At 41.9% G+C, this 19327-nt stretch overlaps 1 protein-coding gene across 2 annotated transcripts; it reads right to left on the bottom strand.

Moving 5' to 3' along the window:
- Positions 1–139: 139 nt before the first annotated feature.
- yrk (Yes-related kinase) lies at positions 140–18181 on the bottom strand. 2 transcript variants are annotated; one of them, XM_084379888.1, is made up of 14 exons: positions 18107–18181; positions 17808–17989; positions 10792–10835; positions 9193–9453; positions 7783–7885; positions 6506–6604; positions 6255–6358; positions 5963–6112; positions 4647–4811; positions 3159–3338; positions 2433–2509; positions 2181–2334; positions 1886–2017; positions 140–1358 (listed from the first exon to the last, which is right to left on the bottom strand). In XM_084379888.1, exons 4-14 carry the CDS (start codon positions 9428–9430, stop codon positions 1150–1152), a joined length of 1611 nt encoding a protein of 536 aa, XP_084236014.1. In that variant the 5' UTR covers positions 9431–9453; positions 10792–10835; positions 17808–17989; positions 18107–18181; the 3' UTR covers positions 140–1149. The 2 variants fall into 2 exon arrangements, with proteins under 2 accessions (XP_084236014.1, XP_084236015.1); XM_084379889.1 differs by lacking the exon at positions 4647–4811 and adding an exon at positions 3914–4069.
- Between the last annotated feature and the right edge of the window lie 1146 nt (positions 18182–19327).

Genomic DNA, 19327 nt, shown 5'->3' with positions numbered 1-19327 from the left:
AAATAATAAAAGGAATTATACATATTTAATGATTACTCATCCCTGTGTATTGTGTGATGGCACCTGTCGTGACATTACCTGTGAGGAAACTCCAAATAAAACAGCGCACATATCCAAACACGCAGAGACAAGAGACATGTCCTAATCCAGAAAAGATATTTGATCTTTATTACAATAACATGACAGGGGAATCTCAACATAAAGGTTACACTTGTCAAAAAAAAATTAAAAAATACACAAAGCGAAATTCCCTGTTTATGTGTAACATTTCACCCTGCCCTCCCAATGGATGAAAACTGTATACATGCATAGTAGATATAGAAGTCTTTGTGACGCATCAGATATATCTGAGTTAAATTAAAAACAACAAAAGAGACAGCTCATACATAAAATTGTCATACAAATTTTAACAAACAAAGAGCATTCCTTACCATCTCTCAGACTTGACTAAGGCAGTATTAAAGGTACTTGAAATGTAAAACAGCCCTTAATTTGACCACTTTAAGGCACATTTGGAATCAGTTGCCCCTTTCAGGTGATGGAAATGGATCATTTCAACAGCTTCTTTGTATGTTTGTAAGAAGAGGCATGTTACAGAGGAGCGTCTCTGTCTGCATACATAATCTACTCAGTTACCACACAGGTTCAGTGGGTTCACTTAGACGTGTTTTCAAAGACAGTAACTGTTGTATGAAACCTGTTGCACCCTCGATCACTTCTGTTTTGTTTTGTTTTTCTCGGGTTAAACAGCTCCGCTCGGACACAGACATCAAAAGGACCTGAACATATATGGCAGCTGAACGGATCATGTACCAACTCGACTTCCCCCCACCTCAACACAGCCATCTACATCTTCTTTCAGTTCCTTGTTGTCATGGTTACAGAGTAAAGCAACATTACTGCAAGGCCTGACCAGCAGAGCTCCGACTCTGCTCTTCAACATGGTTGACTGATCGGTCCTGAACGGGCTGCGGTGATCAATGACCATAAAGAGGAAACGGTTGTAATACAGTTAAACAATGATATGTATCTTAATGTGTGTGTGCTGCATGTGTGTACATGTACTCAGTATGTTTGCATGTAAATCTATCTGTCATTCTCTGTCTGTCCGTTTATTGCTCCACATCTGTCCTACACATGTGCGGTCGGTCACAGGTTTTCTCCGGGCTGGTACTGCGGCTCTGTGGCGGTGAAGTAATCCTCCAGGAAGGACTGCAGGTACTCGAAAGTGTGCCTCTCATCAGCCTCCCGCCTCCAGCACTGCACCATCAGTTCATGGAGCGAGGCGGGGCAGCCCGGGGCACAGGGCATCCGGTAGCCCCTCTCCACCTGCTCCAGCACTTCACGGTTGTTCATGCCTAAAGGGATAGAGGAAGGAGGGGGGGATGTGGATGCAGGAGAAGAGGAAAGGGTGGGATTAAAAGATACATTAAAAAACAACATGTATTGGATATGTACAGATGTAGAAGAGAAAGGAAAAAAATAAGTAAAATCACTACGACGTATTGCTGACATACTGCAACTTTAAACATGTTTGATTATCTGTGTGAGGTTTTTATGTACCTTCTATGTATTTATTTTTATCTGTTTTTATGTTCTTTGCTATGGTATATTTATTGGTGTTATTTGATCAATCTGGCATCATCCATTTTATTCTGGCGACTGGGCTGCAGGTGGTTATTAAGAAAAGGATGTTCCTTTCCTTTTTATCTTCTTCTGAGTCACTTTGCAAACAATACACTGAGGCCTTGAACTCGGCCAGTGCTGTAATTCACTTTGTTCTGATTCAAAATGTGAGCAAAATCTCAAACCAGGAGTAGTTCGGCTCCCAAAGATGTTCAACCTGTTACTGTGTAAGAACAAGAAACACTGAAGCAGCTGGTACCTGGGTATGGCACCCGTCCCTTAGTGATGAGTTCAGTCAGCAGGATGCCAAAGCTCCACACGTCTGACTTGATGGTAAAGCGTCCATACAGTGCAGCTTCTGGAGCCGTCCACTTGATGGGGAACTTCGCCCCTGAAACCATGGCAACACAGTGAAGATGCATAATCATATAATTAGGACAGGTTATGTATAAAAATATAGGCATGGAGGCAGAGGCAGACGCTCTTAATCATTGTGCAAGCATGGCTCTCTTCCTCCCTCATACCCCCCCACACACACACACTCATGCTGTTACCTTGTCTGGCTGTGTACTCATTGTCCTCAATGAGCCTGGCCAGGCCGAAGTCAGCGATCTTGCACACCAGGTTGTCTCCAACGAGGATGTTAGCCGCTCGCAGGTCACGATGGATGTAGTTCATCCTCTCGATGTATGCCATGCCAGCTGCAATCTGAATTAAACACAAAGAGACAAGAAAGAGCTCGGATCAATGATAAAAGTGTGTGTTTCCTTTAAGTCTGCCAATGTGTGTGTGTGTGTAAAACTCACCTGTGCAGCCATGTCGACAAGCTGAGGCAGCTTCAGATTCTGCCCCTCTCCATCTTTTAAGAAGTCCAACAAACTCCCTGAAAAACCAAGATTGAAGCATCCTGATTGGCTGCTCATACCAAAAAATATAGCCAATACAGAGTGACACATTTGAGTAAATATTGTTTTTTCTTTTGCATGAATACATCTTAATGCCAACTTTTATCTTTTTCTTTTCAATGAATATTGAAGAATAGTTTCACCTGCCCCCGGGCCACCTCCACAGGGAGGTCAAAGGTCATGCTCAGCTTAACGGGTGGGCATGGGCGCTTGAACTTTGGTCTCCCTGATCACTCTAACACCCTTCTGCCAATTTTTTTATGTCGGGTAAATGTCTCGACTGTTGAGGTTGATCTTTCTGTTCCTCTATCATCACTAGTTTGTTTGGTGCTGAGCTGGATATCTCAAAAAGTTTGTCGTTTTAAATAATATCAAGTCAATTCAGTCTTATTTACATAGTGTTAAGTCACAAAAAAGTTATCTAGTGACACTTTTCAATTGGAGCTGGTCTAGACCATCCTCTTTCATTAATTATATCAATTGAGTATATCAATTATTATGCTGTAGATGTATTCATTCACTGAGGTGGAGGTGGTGCACACCTGAGTCATTGAGTCATTCAGGGTTCCAACCAACAACAGAGTTCAACAGCTCGTCACAGGTGTGACAGTTTACTCAGCGTCATACCTTGGCTCATAAACTCTGTGATAATGTAGATGGGCTCCTCAGACACAACGGCGTAGAGCTGCACCAGCTTGTCGTGGCGCAGTCTCTTCATGATCTGAGCCTCCTCCAGGAAGGCCTCGGGGGACATGGTCCCTGGCTTCAGAGTCTTCACCGCTACCTTGGTGGTACCGTTCCACATGCCTGGCATACAGACAAGGGGACGTTAACGCACACACACGGACACCCACAGAGACGTGCTGCGCAGGCATGCTGACAGCGTGGTTGCTGTATATACAGTACATGTTCATACTACTTATACAGGGATGCAAACACCCACACGTGGATATAAATATCAAAAACATAGAGATCGGGCACACAATCTGCAGGCTGCATCAAACACACATGGTCGAACCTCTGGTGCATGCAAATGATTGTTATCTTTTAGAGCATGCATGACATGAGACGGGTGATGTTAGGAGGGAGGGAGGGAGGTTTACTGGTCTTACATCAACACCAGCAGCACCTGAGTTACACGGACAGGCACAAAGCTCGGCTGGCTTCAGGGAGAAACTCTGCACAGCTCAGGAAACAATTTCAACATGAGTTGATCACATATGTAATTGGGAAAAACATCAAAGCTGACACAAATGGTCAGCCACAGCCAGACATTGAGCATCACCAACAATCTTTGCTACAGGACAGTAAAACGAACACGACGCTGGACAGACAGTTCTCCCTCTGAGCCTGTAGAGGGGGTCAGAGGGCGTCATTCTCACCCATCCAAACGTCCCCGAAGCAGCCCTGTCCCAGCTTCGTTTGCAGCGCCAGCGTATCCCTGGACACCTCCCAGGCGTCCCGCCCGAGGCCCATGGTGAGCGGGGTGGAGTTGGGACAGGGCATGGTCAGGTAATAACACAGTCCGTCATTGCTGCCTATTAGGGGGAGGAGGTGGGAGCCAAAAAGGAAAGAGTGGAAGTGGGTGATAAAGAATGGGAGAAAAGGGTGTAGTGATGGGTGGAAAATGGGTGGGTTGGGGGAGGGGGGTGACAAAGAGGTGAGGTGAGATGATGAAACATGCACATGCAAACACAGTGGAGGAAGGGCTCAGCTCTGCACACCTGGATGTGAAACAAAGCCACATTTTTATTCATTAGCTGCTGCGTCTGTGTCGTTCTTACAGGGATTTATTAAGGATTTGTTTCACTGCTGCAGTTTCTACTCAACACAAAACATTTAAAAAATAGTCAAGACTACATCTTAAAGCTGTGTGTGTGTGTGTGTGTGTGGTGTGTATGTTTGTGTCCAGAGGTTTTTCTTTTGCTGGTAGACAGATAAACAGGGCTTTACAGTGCATTTCTCTGAGCGTGCAGCTGAAGCGTTTACTGATGTTCTTGTCAACTGAAGACAACGAAGACTACAAACGCCTGCTCATCTTTTAACACTTTATTTTATCCAGGTGTGCTCCAGCTGTTACCTTCCCCCACCGCAACACAGCACCACCATTCCTACCCATCCAGACTTCTCCAAACTGGCCATTTCCCAGTTTTTTAATCAGCTGGAGGGATTCACGGGGAATCTCCCACATATCCTTGGTCTTCACTGATAAGTCGGCCAGCTTAGGCATGCCCCGCTTACAGCTGCCAATCAAACGGCAGCACAGTCCTGCCGCTCTCTCTGAGCGAGAGGGGAGAGACAAACAGGCAAGGAAACGAGAGAGAAAGAAAACAGAGGGAAAGAGACAGCAAATGCAGAGATAAAGAAAGAACAAGACAGGTTGCTTATGTGCTTACATAACTGACAAGTTAACCAAACACTGAAGTACAAAGGTGCAAAGAAAATTCAGCAAAACAGACTTGAGCACAGATACAAAAATATAGGAACAGCTTATAAGAAAAACAAATAAAAAAGTTGACGATGTCTGTGGCCAAGTCTCTTAAGTCGCAAAGTGCAGCAAGTTTGTTATACCAACACAAGCCACTAGGGGGCAGATTAATACTGACAGAGAGCAGAGGAAGCAGAGGGTGTGAACCCTGCCTGTTGCAACAACTCTGAACTGAGTTTAAAGTCACTAAAAGTCAGTGGTGGAGTGGAGGAGAACTCAAACCTTGTACTTCAGTGGAAGTAAAAACACTCCATGACAAGTCAAATTTCAGGCTCAAATTACAAAACATTACTCAGAAGCAAAAGTGAAAGTATTCATTACACAGAGATCTTTGTATCATTATAGGTATTGCATTGGTAGATTATTATTTCTGGCTCATTTTAATGTTTTAGCTGATCAAGGTGGAGCGTGTTTTGATTACTTATTGTCAGACGTGTGATTCAAGTGATTTGGTCCTAGTCTCAAGCAACTCCCAAGTCATTTTTCCTTAATACTGCAGCCGTACCTGCAGGACAACGTCTTAGTTCCTGCCTTATAATGACGTTATTGTCCAGTTTGTACAACATCCTTCAAAAAGTATGTCAGTGAATTCAGTTTGAATTATAACCTAAATATTCATTGAAATAAATGTATTTCATTTATTTCACTTTCATTTTAATAAATGTTATCTATCTATATCTATCAAAAGTACAATTCTCCCTCTCAAGTGGAGCAGAAAATAGAATCAAATGAAAATACTAAAGTAAAGTAAACCAAAACGGTACTTGTAAAAGTACCTGACTTTCCACCACTGATTAATGAACAGTAAAATTTAAGTATTATTCTGTCTTTCTTGTATTTTGGCAAAGAATGATCGGGCAAAAAGGTGAATCAGAAAAGAGCAACACAACAATTACTTTTATTTTGAAGGAGAAGCAGAAAGATGAATTACTGTGTGCGTTACCTGTATAGTGCTCTACAAGCTGCTGCACAGTGTCGAACTGAGATCTCGTGGTGATGTAGTAGCCACCGTTGTCTAGTTTGCGGATCTTATAATGCTTGACATGTTCTCCCTTGTTGTCGTCCCAGTCACGGATAGACAGAGAGTAAGCGCCTGTGAAGAGGTTGGAGAGGATGAGGAAGGGGGAGGACATGAGAGATGAAAAGAGAGAGGTATTAAAAAACATTCACATATATACATATGTGAATGAGTGTGTGCGCATGTTCACATGCGTGCGTGTGTGGCCTATATTCACCCTTTGTGGTCTCGCTCTCTCGTATAAGGAAAGTTCCCCTCTGGTTGCCATGGCCCAGCAGCTGTCTCTCCGCATCCTTCCTCCCCATCTTCCCAAAATACCACCTGTCACCATGACAACAACACATATCATGTGACCTCTGCCCTCAGACTGCATGTCAATCATTGAGAAAATGTAAACTATCAGAACTGAATTTGCAGCCTGTGTGTGTGTGTGTGTGTGTGTGTGCGCGCATGCATGTGTGTACTCACTCTTCAGCCTGTATGGAGTCGACAGGAGCCACATAGTTGGAGGGGATGTAACCTGAGTTGCCTGTGTCCAAAGAGCGAGCCTCCCACCAGTCTCCCTCACTGCAGAAACACACACAACACGTCAGTTTGCGTGTAAAGATGCAAAACATCAGATGCGTTTTACAGAATCTGAGATCAGGTGAAAGAATACAGTCAGCTCACAGTTAAGTATGATGCTTAATAGAGGGTCCATGCTGAAGTTTAACAAGCTAATAATACTCGACAACGTTGAAATTAAACTACACAATGACTACACAAAACTACTTATTTTTTCCTCCTAACTTCAGCATTAGTGAAACATATGTGACAAAAGGAGTATAAAGCCTTTTGTGGCTCCAGAGATAGCTGCATGTATTCTGAAAATGAACCTCCGGTAATGTCCCTCAGTGTCTGACTTGCATTGTGGGTAATGTATGCACTGCCCTCCTACAACATTGTTGGACTCATTGTGGACAGTTTCGATACAGCAGAATCAGAGATATCGCATCTTTTATTCCACGCTTTCTTCCTCCTTGTTAAAACCTGCCACCCACATTAACCACAATGCAATGTGGTCTCCTTGTGACATCATGGTAGGTCGTTATCAGATTTCAAGCAGCTTCCTCCGAAGGCACAAAAAACTTAATTGTTTCTCATATATGCAGTTGTACTCCCAGTTGTACTGCAGTTGACCCATAAACACACTTTAATGTGTAAAATTGGTGGAATTCCCCTTTAAGCGTAGGTCAGTACAGTATTTCTGTGAAACCATGACCAATTTTCATATGACGACGAAAGATGGCTATTCATAGGTGTAAAATGTGCAGAAACTAAACCTTCAAGTTTCACTTGTTTTACTTCTAAAAATAGTCTCAACATGCACTTCTGCAAATCCACATTAAAATGAAGTATCAAAAAGTCTAGATGAGAAAGAAAATAGAGGGTGAATGTGTAAACTTGGTTTGAGTGACAGTAACTCCAAACACCTGCGTAAAGTCAGATATAAACATCATTATATGAACAGATTTTAGATTTCTATGACAGAACTATTGTTTGAGATCATGCACTGCAGCAGTTCACAGTGTTAATGGGTGGCATTTAATGTATGCAAACAAAATTAATTACCTTCCGCGAGTCGTAACTCATCTCATTTAACACATTAAACTCTGATCACATACAGCTAATATTCAGCTCCTGATGCATATTATCATGTTCGTTAACCACATCTGTAAACCGTTTCAGTATTCATTTGTACCCACGTGTTGTTGATGATCTGGAATTTCTCTCCTTTCTGAAAAGTAAGGTCATCTTCTGTGCGAGCGTCGTAGTCGTACAGAGCTATAAACAGAGTGACTCCACCACCTGCGTATGTGTTCGCACAAAAAGAGACAGAGGTGTTATCAGTTTCTAGTTATAGTTCATACCAGCGAACTCTATCAAACACATCAGGCTATTTTTACTGTTTCAAATAATGTGATGTGGTTCACATTTATTAAAGTCTGTCTTAAAACAACACTCGCATACACAAACACATAAAATACATCTAAAGTTGTACGTTACAGAGAATCAAGACCTCTCCGGTCATTTGGGACGGGTTAACTCGGTGTTCCCAGGATCAAAACAAAGCACGGAGAAGCAGCTGCTCTGGAGGACTAAACATCTGCAGTCACAACGGATTCTGCTCTGATACAGATCTCTTTACCGAGAGCTCAGAGATTACTTCTAAACTTGTGGGATTAAAATGTGATTTTATCTTCATTCCTGTTTATCAATCTGACTGAAGCAGCGATCTGAGGAGGTGAGAAGAGACTTTACTTCATTAATGTAACATAACAGAGAGGAGAGGGGAAAAAGAGAAGAGAGAACTGGTGTCTCTGGTGAGTGCTGAAATAATTGAGAGCTGACCTGAATTTAAACACACAGACACACACACACAATCGGTGTGTGCCGTTGTTACCTCGTCGAACAAACACAAGTGATCCTGCGGTCAAACTCGCTTCGCTAGTGAGGAACTCACCATTAAACAACAACAACTGCAACTTTTTTAATGTCTTTCAAATGCAATTTTAAGGTTTTTTAAATGTCTTACTTTTTCTATTTCTACGCGTGTGTGAAGCACCTTGAATAGCCTTGTGTCTGAATGGTGCCTTATAAGGCATAAATATAAATATAAATAAATGTCCTTGCCTTGCCAAATTTACTGTACATTAAAATAGTTCAAACTGGCTGTGAAGAGATCCCTTCTCAGTGTGATTTCAGTGTTAGAGAAGGCAGACTAAAAAAATGCTCTTTCAATGCAAAATTGCATTCAAGTGTTTAGCCAGAGTCAATTGGAGGCTAATTATGCATTCTCAGTAAGGAAACAGAGAAGGAATTTCATTCAAGCCTCATACAAACAAATGAATGTTAAACTGCAGCAATTTCTGCACCAAACAAGTCCTATGGATTTTGTCCCTCATATCTTACACTGAAATTGATCACTTCAGGGCCATTATGGACAGGAGAGACAATGACAGCGACCAAAATCATACGTCACATCACACACTTCACACACACATCACACGTAGGAGCAAAGTTTTAAAGAAAGACTTAAACTCTGAAAGCGTCACTGTAAAATGTAGTTTCGGTCTCACACACATACACACACATACACACACATAGAGCCCAACCTGTTATACCTCCAGGCCGCTGGTGTGTGTTGGTGTTGGAGAAGATGGCGCTGGATGAGAAGCCCGTGTTGAAGTCTGGGATGGTCTGAGTGGGGTCGGGACAATAACGGCCCTGATTCGAGGCCGTGAACAGCCCTCCATCTACGTTGCTAGGAGACAGATTCGTAATGTCTGCTGCTGCTGATGTTGCTGCTACTGCTTTGCCGGACTTTTTCTGCTTGCAACAGACACACCCCATAATAACCAGCACGGAGACAGCGTCTGTGGAAGCAAGCAGAGTTAACGAAACATGCCACAACTTTTCTCTACAGACTGTCACTTTTGCTTCTGTCTCTTGCTGTCTGATGCTATATAATAGTTATTAAAGCTGTATGCAGCTTATTATCATCATTTTTACCTGCTGTAATAACAGTATCAGTCATAATGTGTTTGTTTGCAGAGACACCACAAAGATAAGAACAACAACAAAGATATTTAAAGGGAAACGCCAGAGGAGTCAAAACTTAAGCAGCAGAAGCCAAGATATCCTGACTTTTAGTCCTTAGTATGAGTTCCTACATTTCCCATGATGCACCTTGATAGCATCAATCCATAGACCACCACTGCTTAATAATAAATAGCCACACATCTTTCAAACTGCACACCTCCAGTTTGAACGACTGTAGACAGTCCTTCTACGGTCTGAAAAAGTGAAGCCAACATAAAAGAAGTGCCTTACATCACTGGTTGCAAAAATAAGTCAGATTTTTATGTAAGCTTATGAGGAAATGAACCCACTTCTCACTTGATTTATTACCTCATTATACAGTTTCCTCATGAGTTCATGTTGATGAAGTTTATGTAATTATGTTTTGTAAGTTTTAGTCCCATTTAGAGTAAAATAAAGTAGGGTATGCTTTTGGTTTTTCTAACTTATGATTGACAAGTTGCACACGAAACTGTAGGTTTTGTAGGACGTAAGGCGTCAACCCTGGGCAAAATAACCCTTATGACATCACTATGACACATGATAATAAAACTGCTTTTACTGGCTGAGCAGTACCTCTGACAAGTAAACTGAAACTTCATGTTTAAAATCAGTTAACTGCCCCTTTAATTACAGTAATTACCCATTACTTAATGGAAACAGACAAGCAAGGTTTGCCGTGCAGCAATCTAAACGCAGCTGGTGTCATCAACATTTACTCATAATGATACATTTGAACGTAAGACTCATCTATTGCCGGTTTAATTAACTGCAGAATCGCTGCTTATCAGTGAAATTAAAAATACAAGAATCTAGTGGATTATCACAAGATTCAACATAAGAAGTAAGTCAGTTTTAGCGTTACGATAAGAATGTCATTTCCTCTAATTCCTGCCTACGAAACCTGAGACTTCAAACAGACGCTGGCAGAAAGTGAAAGCAACACGTATCAACAACATACAGAGGGTCACCCTTGTGAAACAAACCACCGGGTGTGAAGAGCTGAACCGTGAAGAGAGAAGTAACAAACTTTAAATAAAAAAACTTAACTTCCCTCGAGCGGGAAGAGGAGGAGGAAGAGCGGAAGGGGGGGGTTGAGGTAAGGCGGGAAGGAGAAGTTAACTTTTTCTCACCTGATGTCTTCCTCTGTCAGATCATCTGTCAATCACCATCGCCACTGGAAGAAAAAGAGAGGGAAGGAGGTGAGTGACGAGAGAGCAGGAGAGGAGGGGATGAGTGGCAGAGAACCGGAGACGAGGAAGGTGATAGGGCATGTGAGGGAGAGGCTCAAGGGCGGTAAAGCGTGTATAAAGAGATGCGTGAAGGGAGACGGCAGGAGACAGTGAGCGAAGTCGAAAGAAAAAAACTGAGACAGCTCGATAAGGAAAGACAGAGAGAGACCTGAGGTTAGCCACTTCCCTTTTTGCTCTGTAGTTTTGAGAGTGGGTACTCAGTCATTATCGCTGGTCAACAGCTGAGCGTGTGTTTGGACGTGCGTGTGTGTTTGTGTGTGTGTGTGTGTGTGTGTATGTGGGGGGGTTGTGGTGAAACATACCTGTAAATGTCATCATTAGACAGAAGTAACTGACACAGAGAGACAGTCACTGGCGATGTGAAATGTGTTTCACAAAGCATACATGTGTGCAATTCTGACTTCCAGTTGAGAGTGAACCGCATTGTTTGAGAAGAAGTTGACAAAGCAAATACCGGTGCCAACATCAAGAGGAAATAACACCCAGAGGAGACTGTTCAACATTTTAATTGTGTGCAGAGACGACGGCGTGTGATCCTGATCAACATGAAACTGACTTTTTAAAATCTTATTTGCTTTCCGGTGGAGAGTTAGATGAGATTATCTACAGTCAGCAGCCAGTTAACTTAGCTTAGCACAAACACTGGAAACAGGGGGAAACTGCTAGCCTGGCTCTGGCCAACAGGAACAAAGTCCACCTCCAAGGCTCACTAACTAATGTCCATTAAGGCTCAATGTTCAGTCTTTATTACCTCCACCATGTTTGTGCCCATGTCCGTTTGTGGGTTGGTTGTTTTGTTGGTTTGTCAGCAGGATTACACAAAAACTACTGAACGGTTTTCCATTAAACATGTATGGAGGATGGGTCTCGGCCCAGAATAGACCCCATTCACTTTTGGTGCGGACTCTAAATTGGCAGAATTTGATGCTTTAATCATCTCATGTGATGGTAAACTGAATATTTAAGGTTTCTGATTGGACAAAATTGGCACATTTCAGAGACCTTCATTATTTTTAATTGATCTTTTATACCTTTAAACTCCTGATATTTTATCTTCTCCTGCCTCCTTTAAATTAAACGTGTGCTCCCATTTTTATGTATTTTATGGCTCTAAACTTCTCATGTTTTGTTTGTACCTTGTGTTTTTTAAATGTAAGATTGAGCTGTATGCTTTGTATGAAAGGTGTGATAAAAAAATAAAGTTTTGGACGCCCTAATAGTTCAGTTGGTAGAGTGTGCACCCCATGAACAGAGGCTGTTCGACTCTGACCTGTGGTCCTTTGCTGCATGTCATTCCCCCTCTTTTCTCATCCAATTTCCTGTCATCTCTCTAAACTTTGCTCTCAAATAAAGCCATGAAAAGGCCAAAAAACACAATTTCAACATATTCAACTCTGCGTATTTCTCTATATCTCCACATCATGGCAAATGAGGAAACATGACCGATTTTGAGGCTTAAACAAAGGTTTGAGTGAATGAATGAATTTTAATTGATAAAATAAATGGCAGATTAACCGACAATGAAAATAATCTTCAAATGCAGCCCTTGATTAAACTGTATAGTCATTTTGAAGGCTGTAGTCTCTATAGTCAGTAATTACTGACATTGATATAACTGAGGTGGACAGAATATTACAGTTCAGCAGCACCGCCAATGCAGCCTCTACAATGCCTATTAAGTTGAATTAACACCTGTTTAAAGTTCCAACAACCCTGAACATTATAACGTTCATGAAGGGAGGCTTTATTGACATCTATTGTATTTGACTGCATTCGTTTTAGTTCCGAATAATCTGGTCTAGAGCGACCAAAGGATTCAAACTGGCAACCCTTTCAAAACCCCTGGCTGTAGCCTCCCCACCTACTGAGGAATGTGAGGGAAGTCACACACAGGAAGAACACTACAGGTTATGGCAGGGGAACGACAAAAAAAAAAAGATTCACTTTCATTCTGAGAGAAGAGCAGAGCTTCCAACCAACAGCGTCAGCTTTGTCCCATCCACACCACAAATTCCCCGAAATTCCTGTTTGAAGCAACAAAAGCTATTATGGGCTTCAGCCAGACAACTCTACGGCAAAATATGCAAAAATTTACCGGCGCACAAACTTGCACGCACACACACACTTGTGCGCTATCAGGCCGGCCATCAGGAGAGCTACAGGAAGTTAGCTCTGTTAGAGTTTCCTGTCCAGCCCTCTGATGGCTCCCCCCTTTTCCTGGAAACTGAGGACAGGGTCCATCCACACACACACATACACCGAGCAGCTGCAGGGCCACAAACACACACATCTTCCTCTCTGTTGCTGTTTTTCTCCACTCCGTGCCTACACCCCTCCAACAATAACTCCCAGCCTTGTTTCTCTTTCTGACCTGAGAAAGGAGAAGTGACAGACGGTAGAGAAGAGGCCTACCCCCTTTCATCTTCATCTCTCCTCTGACTCTTTTTTTCTGCTTTTGTAAGATGGGCACATCACCACAGATGGATATGTATTCAGACACACACACACACACACACACACACACACACACACACACACACACACACACAGGACTGTTTGCAGGTTGGCCCTACAGTCATTGTTCTCCGTTGGGTTCCTGTTGACCAAATCCTCTCACTCTCTTCCTCTCTGCACGCAGAAACCACGATAACTCATAAATACCACCTGATAATTCAGTTGAACTTTTTTTACTGCATAAACGACAAATCAAATGCATTTTTAACACTAAAGTCACACATGCAGCACAGTTTCATGGCCGACTGGACGAAGGCCTCACAAAGCAAGCGCGCACGAGAGCCGAAATGTAAAACTGTGCAGCAACCCATGGCATTTTTTCACCTTTGTGCCTGCTTTAGAATGATGATCTCTCTTCAATCAGTCACAAGCAACAAAGGTACAAGAGAGAAGTGTGTGGGTGTGTGGTGCTGATGGGTGGTTGCACATTCGAATTGCCACACAGCCCCTAATGTTGCTGCCTTTTTTATGCATGTGAGAAAAGTCCTTCTAACTTCTGATCTCACCAGAGTAATTTAAGAACAGCCTGAGTTCCTCTTTGCTGCTTGAAACCAAGTAACAAAAAGGAGATGTAGTGTGCAGCAAACACACACTCAGCTCCGTTTATGAGGAGTTCAGCTGCGTCTTAGTTTGCATGATATTCAAGGCAATGAAAGTGTTAGTGGTATCACTGCAAACATAAACAAATTGACTGAAGTGATGCATTAAAAATGTTCACCAGTCATGCACGCTGCCTTTCACCTTCTCTAAAATATGTTTAGCCTCCTGTTCACAGCTGCACAAACTGCATGTGACGTAACAGCAAAATGATGCAACTGTTATTAAAGCCTCTTGGAACAATCATTTAGATCATATTTATTTCTCAGGTAAACCAGTAATCCTCTGTTAATAAGCTGTTTCTGAAGTAAACTTCACTCAACTGACTAGTTGCTGGCGGTCACAGCACATTTTATTATAGCAGCTGGCAAACATGCAGAAGAAGAAATAATTAGAATACTTTGTGAGATAGAAGCAGCTTCCTCTGGTGGGGAGAGGTGCGGTAATGGTTATGTGGTCAGTCTGTCTGTAACAGCAGGCTTCACAGCACAGACTAATAGATATTAAGCATCATTGTTCATGTACTTGACAGTTTTTAACGGTTGTTTCATCCAAATTGCAAAAACACAGATTTTCTTAGCAACCTCTGGTTTGTATGAGGACATGCTTTGTTTTTTTTTTGTTTGTTTGTTTTTTTTTTGGGGGGGGGGGTTGCCCAGGTTTTGAAATATCACAGGAAGTAACTTTTACCAAAGAAGTCATCCCTGAGAAAACTCTCGTCTGTAAGATCAGTGGATTTTTCAGAGTTATGGGGAGGATGTGTCTCGAAAGAGCTCACACAGCTGAATTTTTAACTTACGTACACGCAACAAATGAATCTGATTTCACCTCAATTGTATTGGGTTGGAAGTGATCTCATCACAGGCGCGAAAAAAAAGTACAAATATCTGCATCGCTGAATGGTCTCTTTTTTTGTTTTTGTATTTTAGTGAACCAACTCTTTGATGTACAGCGTCAGGTAACGAGTAATTTATAGGAGTTGCAATACATTATTAAAATCCTGCGTTCAAATTTGTGTTTAAGTGAAAGTATTATCAGTGTATGCAAAGAACCCATTGTAAACGTCCCTTTTTAATTTAAAAGAAATGTTCAACAAAAACTGAAAATCCAGTCATCTGGTGGAAAGTCAGGTTAAGTTTTGTAGTCTACAAAACATTTCTGGAGCTTCACAGCAAAACAGCGGCGCAGCACTCTCCTTTACAACTGAAGTAGGTGGGGACTTGTATGGTTAAAAACAACCTCATAATAAAATAAAATGGCTCAACTGAGTATCCTGTCTGAAGTAGGTGAGAGCTCGACCGGGCATCGAGGGTGTAAATAACATCTCGGGAGATTCACTTATGCCAGACAGACCCATTTTATGTTTGTATTCTTTTTGTTTGTACGTTTTAAAACAAGTCCCCATCTACTTCAGTTGTTTAGGAGATCGCTGCTACACTGTTCTGCTGTGAAGCTCCGGAAATGTTCTGTGGACTACAAAACTTCACCCGGACGGTGAGTAGATGATGACTGAATATTCATTTTTGGGTGAACTCAAGCATCCTTTAATGTTATGGTTGATGATTAAGTGGAGCTTTGATGTATCACAATGCATTATATTGCATACACTATCTTTGTTTTGTATGTAAAACCTCTGAAAAAGAACTAGTTATGGCATAAATGTAAAGGAGTAAAGAGTACAATATTTTCCTCTCAAATGTAGTGGAACACAAGTATAAAACAGCACACAAATTGTACTGAAGTACAGTTTGTATACTTAAATACAGTTAAATATTAAAGTAAATGACCATGTATTAGTATCCAATATGACAATATAAGGAAGCACATACATTCTGACCCATGAAGCATTATCACGTATTCACTGCACTCATAAAATCACAATAACATCACCCTCCATCGTCACACTCGCAAACATCCAAAATGACACACCCTTTCCTGCACAGTGGCCTGCCGATAAGCTGCTCCCAGCAGGGAATTCACTGCAGCAACACGGGTCAACACACACACACACACACAGACACACACACACACGATTGTTCAGATCTGTTGACTTTCTGTACTTTAACACCAATTCTCTGCTCAGCTCAGACTTTCTTCAATCCAACTCAATTTTGCCGTTTCTCTCCATCTTAACTCTCTTTTTTTCTCTGACTCTCGCGCTCGTTAGCAGGAAGCCCCACAGGATGCGGAGTGTGAGTGCGGCAGGAATGATAGGACAATGGGAAGCAGGCTGTCACCGAACCCTCACACACTCAGAAAGGAGCAGGAGAGAAACTAGGAGGTGGGGGGAATGGAAAAGTAAGGTGTCTCGGTCATTGGGACGTCCTGTTTCCACATGAAGTCATCACATCCTCCAGATACAGAGGACTGAGGTGGCTTATTGGACGGCATACATGAACATTTACACGTCCAGTCCTGTTTTTTAAGCATTAGGCGGCAACTAGAAGATGAGTCTTCTAACAAAAAATGCAAAGCCCCTGATGGAAATGACAGCTGACACCCTTCATCCAGGGGAATCCGAGGGTGATAACACTCTTCACAATCACTTCAACAATCACTTCACTGTCACAGTGCTGGGAAAGCTGAGTAATGACGGGGGCGTCCATTTCTAACCCCACCAACTAAAAAACCTCTCTACGCCCCCTTCCTTCCTGCCTAGCCCTGAAGCTAAAGACAGGAACTGACCTCGTAAAGAAACAGGAAGTGATGAAGTCCGGCCTTGGACGGCCTAATCGTGCTTTTTTCCCCATCCGACCTTCAAAATTCCACGACACCTCCTCCTTCACACAGACACACACATCAGCAGCGACACAAAGATTGATTATCTAAAAGGAAGGTGGAGGTGTGATTATGCAACGTCTCCGCAGCCTGTCACGATGAAGAAATAAACACCTACGTCGAAGCCACAGAAACACCTCAGATGGATGGAGATGTTGAGGAAACATCCAGCCCTGCCTTTTCCTCAAGGTGGTTTCCTGTAGGCATGCTGCCAAATAAATCACAGTCACAGCCGAGGCCTACTGAAGGAATATGAAGCCTCCGGAGCAAATTCAACACGACTTCTGAAAGTTTGGCAAGTGTGAAGCCACAAATCCAGATTCCATAAGTTGCGTTTGACCTTTGACCCCTTTGATTTAAAAATAAACAGGCCCATTTCACTTCTGCGATCCTTTCCGATAACTAATACGTATTTGACAGGAAGAGATCTAATTTTGAAGATTTAAAGGTCTTGTGACTTAATTCTCTGGAAAATTCCACTCTTTCAATAATATTGCAATGTCGGCTGTTTGATTTCTAAACACCAGCCTCTGAAGAGTGGAAGTAGTGGTCTCCGAACTTCATTAACCTCTCACAAACTTCCTTTTATCTAACAGTAAGCACTCCAAAGTTACCTAATGTTCACACACTGAAGCTTATCACCGGAGTTCTGACTTTTTTCCATTTTAAAAGATAAAAGACACACAGGGCTGCGAGGTGGTGGGCTGCTGAAGACACTCATCTAGGTTGGTTTGGCTACATTTACAGCTGAAGTCTTTTAAAAGGGATGTGAACCAAAGGTGGCTTCCTCCGTCGATACAGAAAGAAAACAGTGAAAAGTTCAAGTGAAATCTTTGTTAGTAGGAGCTTTGTGGAGAAAACTGCCTCGCTATGTATCACCTCTGACGTGGGATTCACAAAGTTTACAGATAAAAGCTTAAAAACAACAAACCACTCTTTCTTTAATAACAACACTGTGCCGGTATTTTATATTTCCAGGCATGATGTGATTAAATAAGAGGACATACCTGACACAAAACCCGTCGTTATCCCGTCCGGGGAATCCTCGAGTCGGTGTCACTGCGCTGCGCGAGGGAGACGAAGTGAGCGCGCGCCTCGTCCGGAAGGCTCGAACGGACCTCACGCGCGCAGAGGTCCACCCCAGAGGAGCGCGTGCAGTGGACAGCTGGAAAAGGACCTGTAATGTTTACTAACAGAAAGAAGATGGCAGTCGTTTTAAATATCTTTTAGAAAAACAGATAATTAGCTGTTTTCAGACAATATATGAAGAATGTTTTATATAAATATAAATAAAATATATACACACATCCAGCGGAGATGTTGCCTCACTTCAGCCCGGAGTGCAAGTGCAAGATGCGACACATCCACTGCCTGGTGTGAACTTACAGGAAGACTGAAAGAGATGTGTGATATCCGCGTACATGTCACAAGCCTGAAAATAAGAGATGGTGCCCAGTGATTGTAAAATCGCTGTTTTTGTGTTACCGTTACCTTGAAGATGGGTTACATCACATGTTTAACGTACACAATCAGCTGTAACTCAACAAAGAGGACAATCGTATTGTCACGTAGTTACAGTTCACGTTGAAGAGCGAGTTGACTCAATGGAGAGCTGTTGTGTGACATGTGTTTCATTTCTTCAAGTCTTTGTCTCCCTCTAGCGGCGGCTCGAGGTAACTCCTGCAGCAGGCTTGAGTGTCTTGGATTAGAAACAGGGTTGTAAAAAGTACCAAAATGTCATACTTGAGTAAAAATGATAAAGATATCGTGTTGAAATATGACTTTGGAAAAGGTGAAAGTTACTCATATGAACAGAACTCTTAAAGTGTCTGATAATAAAATGTACTTAAAGGAGCACGGTGGAGTTTTGGGGATTTTTAATCAGAAGAGAAAGATTCATTGACTGATTTTGTTTTATGCCTAAACATACTAAATAAACTCTCTTCATTAAAATGTCTGAATAAACTCTCCTTAAAGCACGACACATTTTCATACTGTTTTACTTTGTTTATATTGGCGGACCCTGCCACCTTTCTGGCTTCAACAGTGGCCTGTGGACCTTTTTTTCTCTGAGAACAGCTTGTTTATTCAGTTGTGAAAACATAAATACTTCTGAGTTTGTATTATTACCTCATTAACATTATACACATTAAAATTCTGAGTTTGAATTTCTTCTCCAAAACTACATAGTGCCCCTTTAAGGTCACTCATATGAATAGTTGTGTTTTTAAGTAACTGATAATAGAATACACTTAATTATCAAAAGTATATTATACATATTTACATCATATGTACATACTGTGTACTATGGGGTCGACCAATTATGGGATCCAATGTTCAGCGTTTTTCTGATTATCGGAAACAGCGTAAATCTTTTGTTTGATTGCCGATTAAAACAATTAAAAAATACACTCCTTTGGCTCTGCAGTAGAGTAAAAAGTCCAGTACTTTCTTCAAATGTAGTTAAGTGGAAGTATAAAGTAGCAGAAAACTGAAATACTCAAGTAAAGTTCAAGTACGTCTGAAT

This window comes from Pagrus pagrus, assembly GCF_965226575.1.
Source record: "Pagrus pagrus genome assembly, chromosome: 17".
Lineage (NCBI taxonomy): Eukaryota > Metazoa > Chordata > Actinopteri > Spariformes > Sparidae > Pagrus > Pagrus pagrus.
Note: the sequence above shows the minus strand (reverse complement) of the source record. Positions and strands in the feature narration are given on the sequence as shown.

What these genes read in the sequence shown, in the direction of transcription:
- yrk (XM_084379888.1), bottom strand. Translation starts at nt 9,430, where the DNA reads ATGGGGTGTGTCTGTTGCAAGCAGAAAAAGTCCGGCAAAGCAGTAGCA. An exon ending in GTTTGGAGAAGTCTGGATGG is followed by an intron (nt 3,339 to 4,646) that starts GTAGGAATGGTG and finishes TCTGTATGCCAG; the next exon opens with GCATGTGGAACGGTACCACC. An exon ending in GGGACGGGTGCCATACCCAG is followed by an intron (nt 1,359 to 1,885) that starts GTACCAGCTGCT and finishes CTATCCCTTTAG; the next exon opens with GCATGAACAACCGTGAAGTG.